At 39.2% G+C, this 20474-nt stretch overlaps 1 protein-coding gene across 1 annotated transcript in view; it reads right to left on the reverse strand.

Moving 5' to 3' along the window:
* The window catches only part of CTDP1 (CTD phosphatase subunit 1), a 110362-nt gene that overhangs the window by 23570 nt on the left and 66318 nt on the right, over window positions 1-20474 (reverse strand). The window contains exon 12 of the mRNA XM_033069683.2: window positions 8589-8767. Within this exon, the coding sequence (XP_032925574.1) occupies window positions 8589-8767 (179 nt within the window). The remainder of the gene's footprint in view (window positions 1-8588; window positions 8768-20474) is intronic.

Consider the following 20474-nt stretch of genomic DNA (forward strand, 5'->3'; position numbering starts at 1 on the left):
TGAACAGTACCCCATAAATAGCTAAAGTCTAAACACTGTCTGACCAGCTGGAAGGCACCTAAGGAGTTAGGGATCCTTCATACTGTTAACCCTGTTTAGTGAGCCTGGTAAACCTCACTGGAGAGCAAGTGTTAAGACCCAGATAAACTGTTTCACAGCTTTTTTAGAAGGTAGGTATCTTACCAGTAGAAAAATCCTGGCATATTAAGCTGAAAAAGAAAGAAGAAAGCAGAATTCTGCAATCCCTCTCCACAGGAAGCACTCCTTTCCTCTCACCTGACTAGGTGACTTGCCCACAACAATTCTGCTCTTGAACATAAGATGACTGGTAACTTTCTCATATGGGGAGACACTGACAAGGAGCAAGTGGCCAGCATAGTAACTTGCTTTTTGAGCCACAAGTAACCAACAGGCCTCACAATTCTTCTGGTTGCTGCAGACATAAAAAGTAGTTTTCCTCTTAAAAAATAATTTCACATGGTGGAAAAAACCCGACTCTCTGCTCTGCCCTTCACTCTAAGAAAACACACAGGCGAGCATTGACTACAGGTGACAGCTTCCTCAGGCCAGAAGTCATGCTGGATCCCCATCTTGCTCTAACAAGAAGAAAAAAAATGCAAGCAGTTTCTCTTATCAAGAGAGCTTAAAATCTATTTTCTGTAATAGTTTTAATTAATTACAGAGTAACTCAGCATTTTATAAGAAAACACAATGATGCTTAATCTCATTAGTGAGAAGAAAAATCTCTGTCTTCTACTGGCACTGTTACAGGGCTTGCACTGTCATAGCCATCTGAATGCTTGTATTCTCTCTATTGTAAAAGTCTTCAAATACTCCTTTCAAAAGAAAGATCTTTTACCAAACTATGTTACTTCACCTGCAAATGAAACACTACTCAATATATATAATATTTGTGAGGCCACAGTATAAGAATGACTTTTTTTAGAAGTGTGTTTACAGCCAAGTGATATAATTGGCATATTTTAAAAAATGGTATTTAAAGATAACTGCTGGGGTGATAAACAAAAATATGATGGCATGTAGATGCAGTTTCAATAGTAACATTTCCAGTAACATTTCCTAATTCCTTTCTCTTAAAATTTGTCCAAATTGTCTGGTAAACCAGGAGCCAAGAGGACCTGAAAAAGGCCCACCCTTGATACATTAACTATCAACTGAGATACAGCATTTGTTTCCATTTATTCAATCCTCTAGAACCTGGATCTACAATTTTCTAGCTGGCAAACTGAAAGTTGTTGATTCAATGCAGCAGAAGGTGTAGTACTTGGGACGACACATACTTGAAAAAAGTCTCCTTTGGAGAAAAAAAAAGTTAATTAAAATGGCTGCAAAAAGCTGTTATTACCTCAATATTGACTTTCTCATGTGGAAATTTTGGGTAACAAGAAAAAACAGAAAACAGGAACAAGAGATCTTTCAAATAAAAACATTCCTATATGAAAAGTTATTTTTAATATATAAGTACAGAAGCAAATTTCTCTTTGCATGCCCAGAATCCTCTTCCATTTTAGAGTCTTCATCAAAATCACTTCCAAACAGGAATGACATTAAAATTTTGCAGAACAGCCGGCTCATGTAAAAACAGCAAGATGTGCTGCCAACAGAAGCACTGCTCTTTAGAGGCTGATCCTGGATTTCAGTCTGGAGTGTTTCACCATTGCTTCTGGGAAAAAACCCTCACTGAAACTGCAGCAATTTTTTAATTGCTTATGTGGACTACATCAAAGAGTCTGTTTACTTCCCAACTGTTAGAAATGTAAGGAAATTCAGTCATTTAAACACACTCTCGGCTTGCAGAAACTATGAGAACAATTATTATGCCAAGGAAAAAAATGTACCAGAAGAAATCAAGAAAAAATTCTACTTTGCAGGTTGAATGCAATCAATAGTTTTGGGAAAAATGAAGTTGGTGAAAGTTTCAGCTCTTGATGTTTCAAAACGCTCCTCTGAATAGCCATTTAAACTCATCACAAGAGTACTATATAGACTTGGAACATGTTGGCCAATCCAGGTGTTGTACTGAAGCCAGGTGGGGCATTGTTCTTTATCTTTTCATAACCCATCCTTCCTTCCGGGAGTCATTTTCTGCTAATGGCCCATTGAGTTCCACTGTGTGACTGATAAAATTACTTCATCCCATTGGAAGTTGCTCCAGCCAGGGGGAAGAACCCAACATTTCTTACCAAGATAAAAACAGAGGTTTTGGGACACTAAGGGAGCCCCTTTCTCCACTGGACTCCAGAGGAAAACCGGATTTCTCCACATCACCACTGGACCTCCAGAGGGAAAATGCACCTTCTGCATGAGCACTGCTTCAACTGAATCACATCTGTCCCTGCAGGAGGATGCAGCCACCATTTAATGGGACTGCTACCAACACCCTGCCTGACGGGGGTGTCAGGCTGTACTCTGACTTTGTCAGGATTTGGAGTTGTTTCTTTGTAGTACTGTATTTCTATTTTAATTGCCCTAGTAAAGAACTGTTATTTCTAATTACCATATTTTTGCCTGAAAGCCCCTTGATTTCAAAATTATAATAATTTGGAGGGAGGGGGTTTACATTCTCCATTTCAAAGAGAAGCTCCTGCCTTTCTCAGCAGACACCTGTCCTCCAAACTAAAACAGCAGCTTTTTGTTCTTTGTCCATATATAAGCCGCACCTGATTATAAGCCGCACTTCTGGGTTTGGACCAAAATTTTAGTCAAAATGATGCGGCTTATAATCGTGAAATTACAAGTACAAGTACCACCTTGCAACTTGCAAAAAACCAGTCAGAATTTGGTTACGTAAAAAAATATTCATCACATTGTCTTATTACCTGATGGATGCTTTCTTCTCCCAGATGTTTAATTTAGAACGCTGAATTAGACTGAACTTACAGGACATTAACCATGGGAGACAAATTTGGGCTGTTCTCTGTGAAACAGACTCAAACAATTTGAAACTTCTTAAGTGTAATAATCCATAAAATTGGAGCCATCACATCATCTATGTTGAGCTTCCTTAACTTGCTTCACCCTAAGAAAAGAATTTCCAGGGAAGCACCTTCAAACTGACAAATGCCACCTATCACTGCAAATTCTTAAAGCAAATCAGCCTTTCCCACAACTGGGAGAGGAGGTGGTTGCCTGTCAAGGATCTCTAATTTTGCAGAGTTTAGGTCTGTTTTTTCCCCTACTCAGTGATTATACATTCTCTTTAAAGGCTGAGTGGGTTTCCTGCTTTGTTAAGGAGACATATTGGATCTCTCTAAAATAGAGTGAGACGCTCATTAAAATGCATTAAATGCACTCAAGTAGGAAAACAGTATTTACTTACCAAATTTCATCAAGGAACAATGAGTTGCTGCTCCTATCAAACATACTTCCATTGATTTGGGATTCATTATCTCACTGCCAAAATCAATAAAAGGGCCACATTTGCTTCCTTTAGATTTCCAGCAATCTTAATTCTATGCAGAGATCTTAAATCCCCTGAACAAGCTGCAAGATTTAAGCTCATTCACCAACGTTTAACTGAAGTGATGCCTCTGCAACACGAAGGTAGATGGAATAAGCTTTGAGAGAACAGTCTTTAAAATGAGACACGTTCCTCTGTAATCCCATGGCCACTGACATGGCAGGCCCACAGCCAAAACCACAGTGCAGCTTTAGAAATGAACTGATCTCTAGCTGTGGCCAATTCCAATAATGAACTCTGGTTCTTACTGAGGGAGTCTGAACAAGAGATTTTTAGAAGGACCTAACTATTGCGCATGACAAAACTCTAATGGCTCCAGAAATGTGAAGTACTTTAGAATAACCACGCATCGCAGAATTCAGATTACAAGTTTGAAATAATGATGTGGGAGAAGCTCTATCAAGGAGAGTAAAATTTCAATTTTCTTGAGACACACAACATTTTGCAATTACCTGCAAATGTAAGCAATTGTTTACTTTAGGATTTGTTCACTCCAGAGTTAATGTTTTCCTGAACATCCAAGCACTGACCATATACAGAAATTTCTGATCTCCTTTCCTTTCCCAGTTATAGGTATAACTGAGTGTCCCCTTAAATAAAATCTATTCTAAAGGAAAGGAGATAATGAAAGATTTAGTTCTTAAAATTAACTTCACACAATATATTTTTTCCTAGGGTGACCTTACACAGAAGTTCTTTAACAGACAGACTGCTTGATGATTAAGTGAGCTATGCTAATGCAACAAATGATCCAGGAGGCAGGAAATGATGACTTTAAATCACCAATATTTCTAAATTTAGATCTTCAGCCCTTCTATACTGTAAAAATCAAATCAACAGCATACTCACATGATCTAGAAAGGAATTTTGGAAGACTGTTCTGTGTAATAACATTGCAACTTTACTAGTGAAACAATGCAAAGACTTGCTTGGGTAAGAAAACAGAGGAAGCATCATTCTTTGGCAAAATGATTGAATTTCTACAATTATTTTGTCAGCCATATTTGAGATGTGCTGCTGGCTATTAAGGGTACTTTCAAGAAGACTTTGACCACATACCAGATAATTCTTTAATATGTTTTGAATGGTTTGTCACTGCAATTGTTTTTGAAAAATATCCCAGACTATAACAAATCTGAGTCTGACAGCTTGGGAAGCACTGAGCTGTAAAAGACTTAAGTCCCAGCATTCTCAAAGTAAAGTGTCTCAAGACTGGGAACAGGAATAAAGTTACAGTGACAATGAATATACTTTCAACTGAGATAAAGGATGTCACCAACAAAATTTGGCACTGGAGTTTGCAGCAGTCTTTTGTGTCACTAAGAAAGAAAGAAAGAAAGAAAGAAAGAAAGACTGTAATTTCTGTTTTCTAGAAGAATGGCTGTGGTAAGGAAGTACAGTAAATTCACGAATACAAGCCGCACTGAGTATAAGCTGCATCTCTGGGTGTTGGCAAATATTTCGTTTTTTGTCCATAAATAAGCCGCACCTGAATATAAGCCGCTCTGTCGTTCGCAGCGAGGACCCGCGTGCAACAAAGTTGCCAAACAGTAACAGAACAGCGGTAGGACAGAGTTTACTGGCTCAGCTAAGGCTGTGCAGGCTCGGCCCGCTAGGGGTTGCTGACGGGGCCAGGGGGCCCAGCTTAGTGGGGCCGCTTGGCGGGGCCACTGGGGGCCAGCCGCCACTGCCACTGGGCTCGGTCACCACGGCCCGGTGCTGCCCTGTGGTGGCAGGCAGGGACGGAGCCCCCCACGCTCCCGTGGTGGCGGGTGGGGACGGAGCCCCCCGCCGCCGCCCCGAGCCACAGTAGTGGCGGCCCGGGTCCCCCGCCGCCTCCCAGAGCCGCGGCAGGGGCAGCCCGGGTCCCCCGTCGCCTCTCCAAGCCGCGGCGGCCCGGGTCCCCTGCCGCCTCCCAGAGCTGTGGCAATGGCAGCGCGGGGCCCCCCCGTCTCTCCCCCGGGCTGCGGCAGAGGAGCGAAGGAAAGAGCTCTCCCGCCTCTCTCCCCGCCCCCCGTGCTGCCTGCAGGCAGCCAGGCTCCACCCGCGGTGCAACAGAGTAGCAATTTGTAACAATCGCAAAATGCCGACTTTGCAGCAGCTCAGCTCTGCACTCTGGCTGGCACTTCTGAGGTTGTAAATGTCATAAAATTACTCACATATTAGCCGCTCCTGAGTATTAGCCGCATTACCAGTTTAGGAGCAAAATCTTAGTTAAATTGGTGCGGCTTGTATTCGTGAAATTACTGTACTATTATACTTGAAAAAACCACTTAGGAATCAAAATATCAGTGTTCCTTTCAAAATTCTAGCAAATGGGCACAGAAAAGATAGTTGAGGGATTTCTGAGGCCCTGAGTTTAATTTTCCTTGATTATAAGTTAGCAATGGATCTAGGAGAAAGGCTGCATTTCCCCTCCAATAGGAGCCATCAGTTTTCGTGAAGATTTTTTTTTTTCTCCATGCTTGAGAATTTCAGAAGTGGCACCAATCACAGAAATTAAGGTATTCTGTAAGTTTCAAGACTGAAGACTAATATTAAATGTAAGCACTAGATTTTTTTTGTGAGAGCTATAGCTCCAGTGTCAGTAACTGCTGGAAAGGTGTTGAGGAGAAGCAGAAACCTCTCTACCGTCTCTGTAGGTCTCATCTCTAACAGGAATGAGCTGAGCCAGATTATAGGAGTAGTGGATCATATCTGGACTGTTTCTTGTTCATCTTCTGTTCTTCAGAAACTGCTTTTACACTACCCCTCTTACACAGTATCCCTTTAGCACATACAACACTGAATGAACATGAAAACATCAATTTAAAGCTTCAAACTTAAAATGTAATTGGAATGATGGGTTCCTTTCTTATCTAGCAGAATTTCCTGCCTAGTAGACACTGGGTCAGCATCTGAACCAGCACTTTGTGAGTATGTTTTCCAGTGTGCCATTCAAGCTCAAACCTGAATGCAATTTAGCAAACTGACAAGGAAACTCTTCAAAGGTGAAGAGGCTGAAAATAGAAGTTACTTAAGAAGCTGCTCAAGGACTTTATCCCAGCAAGAGCACTACTATATCTATATAGTTTCTGAGTGAAGGAGAATTGCCAAACCTTCCTGTACGTAGAATAAAACTTAATTACAAGTGCACTTGCTCTATCTTTTCACACCATACTTGTGGAATAGTATTTAGCAATATTCCTTAATGTGACTCTTTCTTCCTTTTGGTTTCCAGAAACTGGTATGTCTTCATACAAAACATCACAGTGTTAGGATGCCTGAACAGTGACATGCCACCACCATGCCTTGCTACTTCAAGCTGTGTTCTAAAACATTCATCATTTGCATGCCTTTCTTCTTCCAAACTTCAATTAGGAGAAAATTTTTAACTATCCATTTGTGAGAAATCGAATTCTCATAACTTTCAGACCTTTTTCTGAAGAAGTTCAATGACTAGAAATACCCATGATAAACTAAAAGAAATACCCATGATAAGTTAAACCAAAACCATGCAAACTTCCCCTGTAGCTCTTTCTCCAATAAACCCAACACACAGTAACATTATTACCCCAATCAAAATCTCTCCATAAACATTTATAGATCACATTCTGTGGCAATTTTTTCAGTTTCTGTCACACCACCTTTGTGTGCTAGAACAAAGGTCAGAACATAAAAATAATGTAAGCCAGTTGCTTAAGACCTACTTACTTGTATTATCTTATCCAGTACAGTAATTTCACGATTACAAGCCACACTGACTATAAACCGCACCGCCAGGTGTTGGTAAACATTTTGTTCTTTGTCCATACACAAGCCGCACCCAATTATAAGCTGCTCTGTCGTTCGCAGCGAGGACCCGCATGCAACAAAGTTGCCAAATAGTAACAGAATCGCGGGATGGCGGGGTTTACTGGCTCGGCTGGCCGTGAGGGCTTGGGGCTGCCGACGGGACCAGGTGGCCCAGTTCGGTGCTGCTGCTCGGCTCGGGGTCGGCTGCCGCCGCTGGGCTCGCTCGCCTCGGCCCTGCGCCGCAGTGGCAGGGAGGCATGGAGCCCGCCGGCACCCACGGTGGTGGTGGTGGAAGGCGGGGATGGAGCCCCCCGCTCCCACAGCACATGGGGACAGGAGCCCCTGCCTCCCCCTGAGTCGCGGGGCCAGCAGGAGGGAGTTCCCCCGCCTCTCCCCCACCCCTTGCTGCCTGCACAGAGCCCAGCTCCACCCACCACAGTAACCAATTTGTAACAATTGTGTTAATGCCAGGTTTTACTGGCAGGTGCTCGACTTAGCAGTTTGTACTTACTTTGTTTTCACTTCCGGGGTTGGAAATGTCAGAAAATTATTCACATATTAGCCGCTCCTGAGTGTAAGCCGCATTTCCGGTGTGGGAGCAAAATTTTGGTCAAAACGGTGCAGCTTGTAATCATGAAATTACTGTATTTATATATCCTGAAGTATAGGATGATGACCTATCCAATTCTAAATTAAAGTCTTATATTGCTTGCTCTAAATTGTTAAGCTTAAAAACTACTAACAGGCTGCAAACTGAGAACCATTCATTACCATATTTAACATAAGCACTTAGTTTATTAAGTTCTACTATACTAGCAACTTGGTTGATAGTCATCCAACAGTTAGTGCTGGGACACTAAAATCAGTTTTGAAGAAGAGACTAGCAAGTTTAAATTTCTTTCTAAGTGGAAAAGCATCCCAACAACTTCATTGTTACAAATGACCAACATAAAATCATCTCAAAAATTCAGGACAAAAAAAGCACAGTTTTCCAAACCATGCTTTATTTTACTTAAAGTGACACTGCAGAGGACATGGTTCTATATCTAACACAGGACTGCATCAACTTTGAAAGAAGTGCATTCAGTTGCCTTCAGTCCTTTCTGAACAGGTGATAATCTCGATCTCAACATGACATTTACTAAGACTACTCTCTTAAATAAATCCCAAAACATTGCAGAGATAAGCATGACAACTTCACAGACTTACAAGAAAAAGTTGCCTACACATAGTTTAACATCATATTGCAAATATCAGATAGTAAGAAAGCATGCTGAATAGCACAAACACAATGAAACATCATTAACACTTCTTAGATTTGAAAAATTCATACCTGGGTAAACTGCCTGTTAAACTTCTTTCACTTGATGATGATGATGATGATCCAGGTCTCTGATCTGCCTTCCTCCCTAGAGTCTCTGTTGCACTTGTCTGAGGTTTTTCACCTTCCTCTTCTGGCTTTTTTTTTTCAGTATCACTTTCATCACTGCCTTCTCCTAAGATGTCATCCACCTGCCAAAGAGTGGAGGAGTCAGTTTATCTTCCAGCAGACTACTCTGTAGTAATCTTTCATAATTATTGGATCACTCTTCAATAATCATTAAGAATATGCTTCAGGTTTCCTTGGCCTGCTCTGTCAAAATTTAAATTAAACACCAATGTCTTCGACACAGCCTCTATAACAATTCTAGCAATATTTTATTCAAATAAAGTATATTTTTTCTATGCTTAGCTTAAGATATATATACATATAATCACATACATGATAGTCACACAAGAAACTATTATAAAAAGAGTGCTGTCTTCTGTAATTAAAGGGATAGATGATTTATACTATCGTAAAATACTGTTGCATACTGTCTCCCAGATACATTTTATAACATATAGAATCAGTTGGGTAAGGAATATTAAAATCTCTAGTAAGAATTCTTGTATTTTCAGGTATTCCTTGATGCATATGTAACTGTAAAGTCTATTTCTAAATAATACAATATGAATGAAACAGAATGTACAAACCCCATTTTAACACAATTGCCCGATTGTGCTAATTAATAAGGACAAATCTATCAAAAGGCTTGCATATTTTGTTAAATAACTGTTTGTCCTTTACTTTTGAAAAGTTACCACAGGATTTGATAGTCCTCTAAAAACCTATGAGTTTGCTGTGACAAGTCTGGATCTGCTGAAACCATCATTAAAAGCAAATCATAATGATAAGCCACCCTAATGAGCTTCAAAAGGTTATATTCTCTTTGAGTTAGCATTCAACCTTCAGACTTAGCATTCAACCTTCAGACAGATATGAAAACATAAGAAAACACAGGTGAAGATCCCCCAGTCTCTCAATTTTTTGAACGGTAGAAGACATGGAAATAAGCCATGTGTGAGCATTTCTCTATTGATATTTAAGAATTTTTCTTAGAAGCAGCTTATCTCCACATAAATTATGCTTCACTACTGTTCTTTGTTCTCACTAATCTTCACCTGCTTTAATCAAGAATGAAAATATCTGTATGGAAAATGGACTAAAAGGTTTTATGTTGTTTATCTGCTGCTTTTACATGAATAATCCCAAAAGCTAAAAGAAAGCTGTAAGTCACTTATATCTGGTTATTCATAAATGGACCTTTAATTTCTTTGTTTAGCTCATTAAAAGCAACTGCAAACCAGTTTAGAGCACCCAAATCCAGATGGCAGTTTCAGGTAGAAACTGCAGGAATTGCTGCGTCAAATGAAATTACATCAGTCCAAAAATGTTTTTCCTGTGAGCAGAAGTTATTATACACATGGCAAATAAGAATCATGGAATGCAGTTAAGGGTCAGGGAGAGGAAAAGCACTGCTAGAGATAAGGCATCAATGAACCAAAGAGAAGAATGTGAAGTACACAAGATGGGGATTTTTCTGAATGTACAGAATGCAGTGAAAGTCTCAAGTGTTTTAAGTGTTACAGTAAGGATGGGATAGCATGGGATAGCAGGAAGACCCTGCCTGTATAGCTTTGGTAGAAGACAATGGCCAGTAATTGACAGCACAGATCCACAGCTCTAACAACTTCTTTCCTGCAAGTCTCTACCACTTAAAATTACAGTCCTTCATTCCAAAAGCAATACTTTTCCAGAAAGACTTATGTTTAAAACTATGTTCTCACTCCAAATATGTTAAGGTTTTCAAAGGTTAAAGTCACGCTGATAGACATTCAGTATTACAGATGCATCTCTCAAACTGAAGTTTGATAGTATTTTAAAATCTACTTTATGTGAACAGTTTTGGCAGACTAGTAGTCTAGTTATTGCCATGTTTGTTTTTCTTTCATCCTGGACAATGATAATGTTGTTTGAAATAAGAAATGCCATTTAATATTAGAATTACTAGGATTAGTTGTACACATGTATATGCCATTTATCTGAAAGGTCATATAAAATATATGTACAAATCCTAAAAATACATCAAATTTGGAAAATCATTGCATATGAAAATGATGTGGGATGGTTCTGACAAATCTCTAACTAGAAAGGCACCCAAAACATAGATTCCTGCTTAATTATTGGCTAAATTGCGAAACTGCTGAAAAATATAAGTATTACATCTTCATCTTCCACAATTCTCAAAAGAAATGGAAAACAAACCCTATTTTCATTGAGGCAGTGAGACTTCAGCTCATGACACTTGAACAAGTTAATAGGTATAGATAGTTGGTGTTTAGATGTCAAATACAGTAATTTCATGAATACAAGCCGCACTGAGTATAAGCCGCATCTCTGGGTGTTGGCAAATATTTCGTTTTTTGTCCATAAATAAGTTGCACCCGAGTATAAGCCGCTCTGTCATTCTCAGTGAGGACCCGCGTGCAACAAAGTTGCCAAATAGTAACAGAACCGCGGCAGGGCGAGGTTTACTGGTTCGGCTCAGGCTGTGCAGGTTCGGGTTGCTCGGGGCTGCCGACGGGGCCAGGTGGCCCAGCTCAGTGCTGCCGCTCGGCGGGGCCGCTGGGGGTCGGCCGCCACTGCCACTGGGCTCAGTCACCACGGCCCGGCGCTGCCCTGTGGTGGCAGGCAGGGACGGAGCCCCCCCCCCGCTCCCGCGGCGGGCGGGGACGGAGCACCCCGCCGCCTCCCAGAGCTGTGGCGATGGCAGCGCGGGGCCCCCCCGTCTCTCCCCCGGGCTGCGGCAGAGGAGCGAAGGAAAGAGCTCTCCCTCCTCTCTCCCCGCCCCCCGTGCTGCCTGCAGGAAGCCAGGCTCCACCCGCGGCGCAACAGAGTAGCAATTTGTAACAATCGCAAAATGCCGGCTTTGCAGCTGCTCGGCACTCTGGCTGGCACTTCTGAGGTTGTAAATGTCATAAAATTATTCACATATTAGCCGCTCCTGAGTATTAGCTGCATTTCCGGTTTGGGAGCAAAATCTTAGTCAAAATGGTGCGGTTTGTATTCCTGAAATTACTGTAAATTTTTTTTGCCTATCATTAACTCTGAACAAATAAGGAAGTTCAAAGAACAAAAGAAAACCTTTAATCTGATTCAGAACATGACAGATACAGATGTACCAAGTAACAACTATAGTTTCAGCTTACGTGATTAGATTTTATGATTAATATAAATAGAACATAACACTTCAGAAGAAAATGCCAGCTAATACCAAATCTTACTGATAAGATACAGTGAAGGGCTGCTTACTGCTTTAACCCACACCACCTACCTTTGAAATAGACCTATAACCCAGCAACAATGATTAACATTGAAAAAGAAAAATGATTCATCCCTCGAAAATGATGAAGTTGCTCAATTCAGCAAGAGAATCAAAAGCCTGACAAATCTTTAAACACTTAATTATAAAAGCCAGTAAAAGTCCTCATGTGACAAAGCTGTTTTATTTCTCATTTAGGAGGAGCAGAGCATACACTCATGCAAAGTATAAAAAACCATAAAGCAATGAGATTTTTAGTCTCATTCTCAAATTAAGAGCTGAAAAGTACCAAAAGCTTTGCTGAAAGGAAAGTCAAAGCCTTCCATAGTACTAACCAGATCAGCTGAAAGTGATTTTACTCCAGAAGTTCACACATTCAAAATGAATCAAGACCCCAAGAAAAACACCAAAAAAGAAACTGCTATGAGCAATTTCAGTTTTTCCTAAAGTTACAGGCAATGTTCTGATACAGCTTTATGGGTATGAAACAGAGCTATGATGACACATTTTTGGAAGTAACAACTACACACACAGTAATGCAAACCACATATTTAAAAACAAAAAGGAGCTGTGAATAAACTCTAATTCTTGTTTTTCAACTAGCAAGTACTTTAGGATTCAAGATGTAATAGAACTGAGAAGCTACCTTTGACAGCCAACCAGGACATTTGCAGCTGCTTAAAAGATGTCTTAAAAGTGGTACAATTGTCTGAAACACCTCTTTACTGGAATTACAGAAAATATTCTACAAAAAGAATAGGTTTGATAAACAGCAGTAAATTTTGTGCTCCAGGACTGCACAGAGGATATACACATTTTTGCCCTTCCCCACCAGTCTTTCCATAAAGATTTTTTCTCCAACGGATTAAGCAAGTTAAGGGAGAGACAGAAAAAAGCACCAAATATTTACAAGGAGTCCTTCAGGTATATTTCTACTGCTACTAAGATGACTCTTCATTGTAAACAATGCAAGTAATTGGTATTGACAGTAAGTACAGTTAAAACCCAACTCCATTTCAGCATAAAACCTGTGTGTCCTGAGCGTTTATTTCAGGTTCTGTTGAAAACATTTCATTTTAGGAAGAACTTGCAAAAGCTAATACAGTCTGCCATCTGAATGTGTCAAAAGGTTTCAATGGGTACCTTATATTGCCCCCATGGTACATGAAGTAAAAAAAAACCTCTAAAATGATCCTATAATCTTTACTCTTGGCTCCCCATCCAACATTCCCTTCTGCTTTGTCCCAAACTATTGCTTTTTAGTACATTACAGAAATCAGCTATTTTAGAAACTTTAAAAGAGCAGCAAAATGAGAAGACAAAGAGGAGGTAGGAAAAGGGACATGGAAAATTACAAACTAAGCAGCACTTCTGAGCATGTGACATTAACAAGGAACGGTGGGATTAGATTGTAAATCAAACTAGAGAGAGTGGTGGTTCCATCCTTCTGGAACTGCCTGTACACTGAACTTTCAAATCTTCCATGGAAGAGGTGTGAAAACAAAACTGCTTGGTCTGTGGCAAAATAAATGTAAATAATAATGTAAAAATTTATTAACTCCACACTATAAAGTAATTTGCAGGAACTAAGACAGCATTGATAACTCAGGTGCAGTTATATTCCCATAACCCAGCTTACAAGAGGTCACCCAACAGTGCACACATTCACTTGACAAATCATTATTGTGGCACAATCACAAATGCTTGCCCTCTCTTTCCTCAAGCTCCTCAAAGTGTACACCAGGCATTTGGTAAAGCAAGGAAAGGTTTGTCAAGACAGGGACAGAACGGATTTGTTCTTGGACAATGGACTTGGAAAGTTTAACTGCTCAATACAAAAGAAACACGGTTTGGCAAAGAAGAGCGAGAGGCCATGACAGGACTGCCAAAGCCCCTGCATGAGCGAGCAGGAGGCAGAAAGCAAAGTAGTGGGTCACTTATCTTTCATGGGCAGTCATCTTAATTTCAAATCCCACTGGGTTCTGTGCTAAACAGCATAATACAGACGCTACCCATATGTCAAACTTAAGCAAGATCAGGTGCTAATTATGCAACTTCGTATGTCAGAGTAAAGTTTCTGTAATAGCTGCCTATTTGAATGCTACCTTCTACTGAATACAGCATTAGTTTTTACATATATGTTACATTGTGCCCTTGATAAAAAGGGCTGAGTTCAACAATACATATATAAAATATTCTTAATTTCTAGTGAAGTCGAACAGCAAAAAAGCAATATCAAAATATAAAGAAATACAGTAGTACTTAGAGTTCAATTGAAATTCCAGAATAAAGCAAACCTTTCCTAGGATAAGAAAAAATACCTGAAGTGAATTTGTATTAATTATCACAGATCAGCAGTTATTTACTCTGTGAATAAATTCAACAAAGAACCTGGTTTTAATGGTGTAAAATAGTTTTATGACAAGCTTTCAGAATATCCAAATAGTTTCAAAACAAGGCAATGTTTTTCTTTGTAATTTTTATCACTTACTGTATTTATATTCATAAACACTTTCTGTCTCTACCTTTCAACAAAGACAGCCCCAATGATACTTACCACTAGTTTCTTTATTTGCAATTAAAGTAACATTACAACTGGTTTTTTAAAATAGAAAAGTATTAATGAAATAAAGACATTACTGCTTTGTTCCTCAGTAGCTGAAGTCCCAGAAAAAGAAATTTTCATGCTCAAAAAGTGCCATTTAAAATACATTTTGCTTTTCTAAATAATTGATGGTATATTTTTGAGTGGGAGGTGATTGCCTTTTTCCTCTGTGAAGGGGCATTAACCATGGGTAGCTTTTTTTTGTTTTAGGCAGTCAACAGATTTCTGAATTATATTCAAAGTCAGGCCTTTAAAATGAGAGTAAAACCAAACCTCTAACTTGCACTTCCTGGCACTTGAGGTCTGGAATTATTTTCACCTACTGTTATCAAACTGCACATAGAAATATTAGCAGCTCCTGGTAATAACCTTCCAGTTTCAGGATGAAAAGCAATTATGTGAGAAGAAAAAGTCTTGGCTTGAGGCTGAGCATAGTTGCTATGCTCAGATTTGAAAACCAGCAATTTAAAAACACCATGTGGAAGTTACTTATAAGGAGCCCCACTGCAGTCCCTGGAGGTTGCACTGGGACCCTGATGGGAAATGAAGTGGTAGTGCAGCCCCAATAGCTGGAGTTCTCAACGCTGCTGACAGCACCGGCTACAATGCCAACAGAAGTTTTAATTGCAGCCCTGGGCAACAGACTGTGCTCCTAAAAGGCAGATCTGAAGGGAAAAAACTGAACCCCCACTGCCTCTGATAATCTGACCCCTTAACCTCTGCAAATGAAAAGGGAAGGTAACTGCAACTACAGCTGCACAATTCACTATATCTGGGCTTTACTACTGCAGTTAATACTTTGACTAGAGTGAAATGTCACTTAGAGATTGCATATCAATATTATTATTAAAAAGCAACACTAGTCACAATCTTGTATCCTTGCTTATGATTGAATGGGATTGATTCTTCAAAGACTGCCATTTAAAACTTTGAATTTCTCACCTGGAGAGCAACGTCTGGATTTGAGCGGAAACCTCGTAAACATTCTTAAGATGCCTAGAAAAAAATATGTGGGACTGCTAAAAGAAACACAAGGTGCAATCCTTCCTTGATAATTAGGGTGCCTTAAGTGCTCACTTAAGGACTCCAAAGTCTTTATAAAACATAAATTTTATTATGGAACAAGCGGGAATGGCTTTCAGCTGAAAGAGGAGAGATTTAGATTAGACATGAGGAGGAATTCTTCCCTGTGAGGATGGTGAATCACTGGAACAGCCCAGAGAAACTGTGGATGCCATATCCCTGGAAGTGTTCAAAGGCTAGGTTGAATGGGGCTCAGCACAACCTGATCTGGCCATGGCAGGGAAGTTGGAACAAGTCCCATGGCAGGGGGCTGGAATGAGATGACCTAAGTCCTTTCCAGTCCAAACCATTATATGGTTCTCTGATTATTACTATAACAAAAATTGCTTTCTTTTATTACATTGGCAACACTTCACTGATGCTGGAAAGAGGAAAAAGACCATTCCTAACTACAAATTTGTGAAATTTAAATTAAATTCACATAGCCTAAAAGTTACTGATTTTAATATTCACAACAATTTTTTAATTCACAGACTCTAAAGAGAAAATGTCTCAAGGGAGATAATACAATCATTTCTCTAAAGCCTTTCTGAGTCAGGGACATCACTGGAGCCTGGAAGCTATGGCTTTTTCCGATTATAAAGCCATCCATAACTCTAATCTTCCTTTTCTTTATTCTGTTTTCAAAAGAAATCCTCTGCCAAAGGATCGTTAAATAGCAACAGGCCTGTAAATCTTCACTGTAATTTTTTTCAAAGGGTGAAGTCTAAGATAAAAAAAAATTTACCACAATATCTATGGCCAGAATACAGTTGTTCACCTATCCAGGAGGACAGACTCGATAGGAACCACTTGAAAACAAGAACAGCATTTTAACTCCACCTTCCCTGCCCATCAGTTTATGGCTGGGATGGAGAGGAGAGATAGCCTGAGCCCACTGGAAGCAGCAAGCCTGGAGCTTTCTGTTCTTTGGTTGGAGCGTTTCTAAAACAATGACACCCTAGCATACATAAGAGCTCTGTGGCTGCTAAATGCAATGATTCTTCAATTTAGACTGCTGAAAATATCCATACCAAAATTCCAGAAAAGGCTCCAACAATGTAAGTTAATGGTCAGTGAGTAAGAGCATGATCTACAGCTACCCTTCAGAGAAAGAATGCGTTTTTAGTCTGTTACTGGTCGTTATTTATGAAGAGTTCTGGCCTTAGGTAAGGCAAAAAAGCAAGTAGTTGGAAGAGGTTTGTCCTGGGGTTCTTTGCAGGGAAGCAATTGTCTGCTGACATGGGGAACAGAACACGGCCTCCTCAACAGCAAATGACTTTTCAGGTCATTCTCATAGCTATAAGCAACTGTGGCTTGCACCATGACCTTACTGCACAGAAAAGAATCCACTTAGTTTGACATCACAAATTTTTTTCCAAATATGGAAGAATCTAATAATTTTTAATTTAGCTTTGATATTAATTTTTTTCTGTATATGAAAACTTTTAATTTAACTTTTTCCTTGATGAGCTGAAAAGCTTTTTTATGTTTATTCCTAGCAGGTGAATGTTTAGGTATAGTTAACTGAGAAGCAAGATACTCCCACTCATATCTTCAAAAAAAGCTAGCAAGTATTTCAGCATGCTTTTCAGAGGTGATATTAAGGCAACAATCAAACAATCAAACCTTTCTACAATAGACACAGTCTGTATCAAGAGATTTGGGCTGAATTTAAGTCACTTTGAAACAAAAATTTTTCTCATACAAAGATGTCACTGGAAGGACAAGCTGTATGAATTAGGTTGAATTGTTCCTCTGTACATTTAAGGGAGAATTTGTGATGTAACTCAGTCCTATTTCTTCTGAGTAACCTCAGAAGAACTTGTCTTTTACATTCTGTCTCATCTGCTTTTTTTTTTTTATTATTAGAGCACTTTTTTCTCCTTTTAAATTTCTGACTCAAGTTTTTAAAGTCGCACAATGCATTTATGCAAGTATCCAATACCCCTTTATCTCAAACACTTCAAATGCAGATTTCACTGTTCTCTTCTACAATTACCACTGGCTCATCAGAACAGGTGATGAATCAGAAATATCAGAAATGACTAGTCTTGTTCATGATTAAACAGAAATTTCCATACACTGAGAACTACCTTTGTCCTATCTTGATTTTGATAAAGGTATGCTTCATATTAGAATATCAAATGTGGCAGTGTTTTTATATCTACTTTGGTAGGTTGAAAAATAATTGCTCTAAGCAGTTTAAGGAATATTACCAAACCTTAGAAAAAAGCTTTTATGAGATTTCTTTCGTACGTAATTCATTTAGAGATTGACTTGTATGTCCTGGATGACTACATGTAAATTAAAATGCATCCTGCTGAAACTAAAGCTGGTCAGAAAAAGTCATACATTTATATACTCAGTCATGAGCTGCATGTTCTTCAGTATCAGTTCCCCTACTGAAAAAATCACAGCTTTGACTAGTAAATACACTTAATACTTGCAAAGTTGAAGGAAGTGGAAACTATTTGAGTACTCAGCATTTCCACTATGCAAAATATTAATCTTTTTTTTTCTACCTCAATTATCCCATCCTTTATGTGAAAAACACCTTATGGGACATCTGAGAGACTGTCAGTCTGTAAACACCAAGAATCACAGAATAATTTAAGTTGGAAGGGACTTCTGACGGTCACCTTGTCCAGCTCCCTGCTTAAAGTCAGATCAGTTCTATAAAGTTACTCCAGGCTTTGTCCAGGAGCATTTAAAATATCTTCAAATATGGAGATCTAGGACATCTCTTCTGAAGTTTGATAACCCTTGAGGTAAGGAGGTTTTTCATTATATAGAGTCAAAGTAATCCTCATTGCAATTTGCGTCTGCTGCCTCCTGCCCCATCACTGCACATCTTCAGGAATTGTTCACCTTTGTCTTTTTTTAAACTCTTATGCTCTTGTTGACAGCTGCTGAACTCTCATCATCATCACTGAATGAGTTGCTACGAGTTTAAAAGGATACATACTTTTTAAAGTAAACTGGCTAGTTTGGATCTTGTGGGAGCTCTAGGCAAGAGGTTTAATACAGCATGCCTTTTTCTACTAGGACAGTCAATTAACCATGACACCTTAAGCATTCATTTCTGATCTCCGAAGGGTTGATATGTCAATAATAATGGAAATAAAACCATCAAGACTATGAATTAAAAAAACCAAATAGGGCATGCTGTAGTTCAGTTTTATTTTCATAAATTCAAAACTTTTTCTCAGAGAGCCAGGGTAAGAACACTGAAATTACAGGACAAAAACTGAGCACCAAAAGGGAAAATTAGATTTATCTGAGGTTTTTTTCCCTCTCCCCTGTGTAACACTACCAATTATCAAGCAGAAACACGAGTACACCTTCAACAAACAGGGGGTACATTTAAATTTAGCCATAGGTTTTCCTGGTCTTGCAAGAGGAGTAGAAGCAAGAAGTCAGAAGAGACTGCTGTAGAGTGATGCAACAAAACTATCTCCCTTGCTCACTGTGTGACATCTCAGAGACAGCAGCAGTTTAGTGACCTTCAACTGCTTATTTAACTGGGTTACTGCTTAGCTACACCACTTCCCTGTCTCACTTCATTTCATGTCTACACTAACACACAAGCAGTAACAGTACACCACAGCAGGTATAAGCAGCAGCAAAGAGACTTTGGAGAAGTTATATCAACAGTATTACCATATGCTCTTTTGTGACCAATACAGAATTTCATAATCTGATAAACTGAACCATGCACCAATACTGCAGCCTGTTGGTACTATCAGTAAATTCTCTTGTGCAGAGTAAAATCTGTGTCACTGGGCCATCTTTCAAGTTTACCTCTACCTGCAAGCCTTAAAAAACAAAACAAAACAAACCTGGAACAGAAGAGAAGTTCAAGCTGCGTGTTGAAGTTCAAATGCCACATATCACCAAGTGTCCTGATTTCACTTTAGGCAAACATTCACCTCAAGGAAATGAGGCAGTGAGTGAATTCCCAGGTGACAGTCTGTTGCACTCAAATTCTGTTAGTCTTTTTGTAGAAATAAGCACTATCTAAATATCCATAGATTGGAATATCTACAGAATCTGTTGATGCTATACAAACAGAATACTAATGTACATAAACTCCTAGAGGGAAAAGAACAAGGAGAAAATTCTTATCAAAATACATCTTTGCTGTTCTTTGATTCACAGAAACTATCAAGTGTGCAAGATAAACTAACATTACTGTAATCTTCTCCCAGTCAACAAAAAAAGTCTGGTAAAGACTAGAAGTATCAGTATCTGCTCCTTTTTTTTTTTAACGGAGGTGGACATTTCAGGGATTTCAGCTTGCTGCACGCATGTTGCTACAGCTCTTGTCTTGAAAAACTTTATAGCAACAGGTTAAAAAGCTAGCCTACAGACATACTGCTCACCTGTTTTAAATCAAGACAGTATCACACTTCTTGCTCTCAAAGCCTTCCTTTAAAGTAGAAAGTAAATTTTGCTGATACACAGCAAAGAACAGCTTTGTCTTATAATAGAACTGTCAGTCTGGCTATTAACTGATGCACAGTTTTGCCAGAAGTTGTCATAACTTTCTTCTTATTCCTAGAGATTTAGCAAGAGACATGCACAATATAAATTTATTTAAAAATAAATTAATCTAATTTGCTAATGAAAGAACTCTTGCACAAGTTGTTTAAATACTGTCACAAAATGCCACTGACATATTAGGTTAGAAATCCTAACATTCTATTTAAAATGACACATGGTAATTTAAGAGGGCACAGAGCCTAGGCTCTGAGTGATCTTTTCTGACACTTCAGTGCCAAGGGGAGACATCAGTAGGAAGCTGCTAATGAAGTGCTGAGGGCAGCATGACAGCAGTATGTTGCTATCAAGGAATTATACAATT

This window comes from Catharus ustulatus, chromosome 1, assembly GCF_009819885.2.
Source record: "Catharus ustulatus isolate bCatUst1 chromosome 1, bCatUst1.pri.v2, whole genome shotgun sequence".
Classification (NCBI taxonomy): Eukaryota; Metazoa; Chordata; class Aves; order Passeriformes; family Turdidae; genus Catharus; species Catharus ustulatus.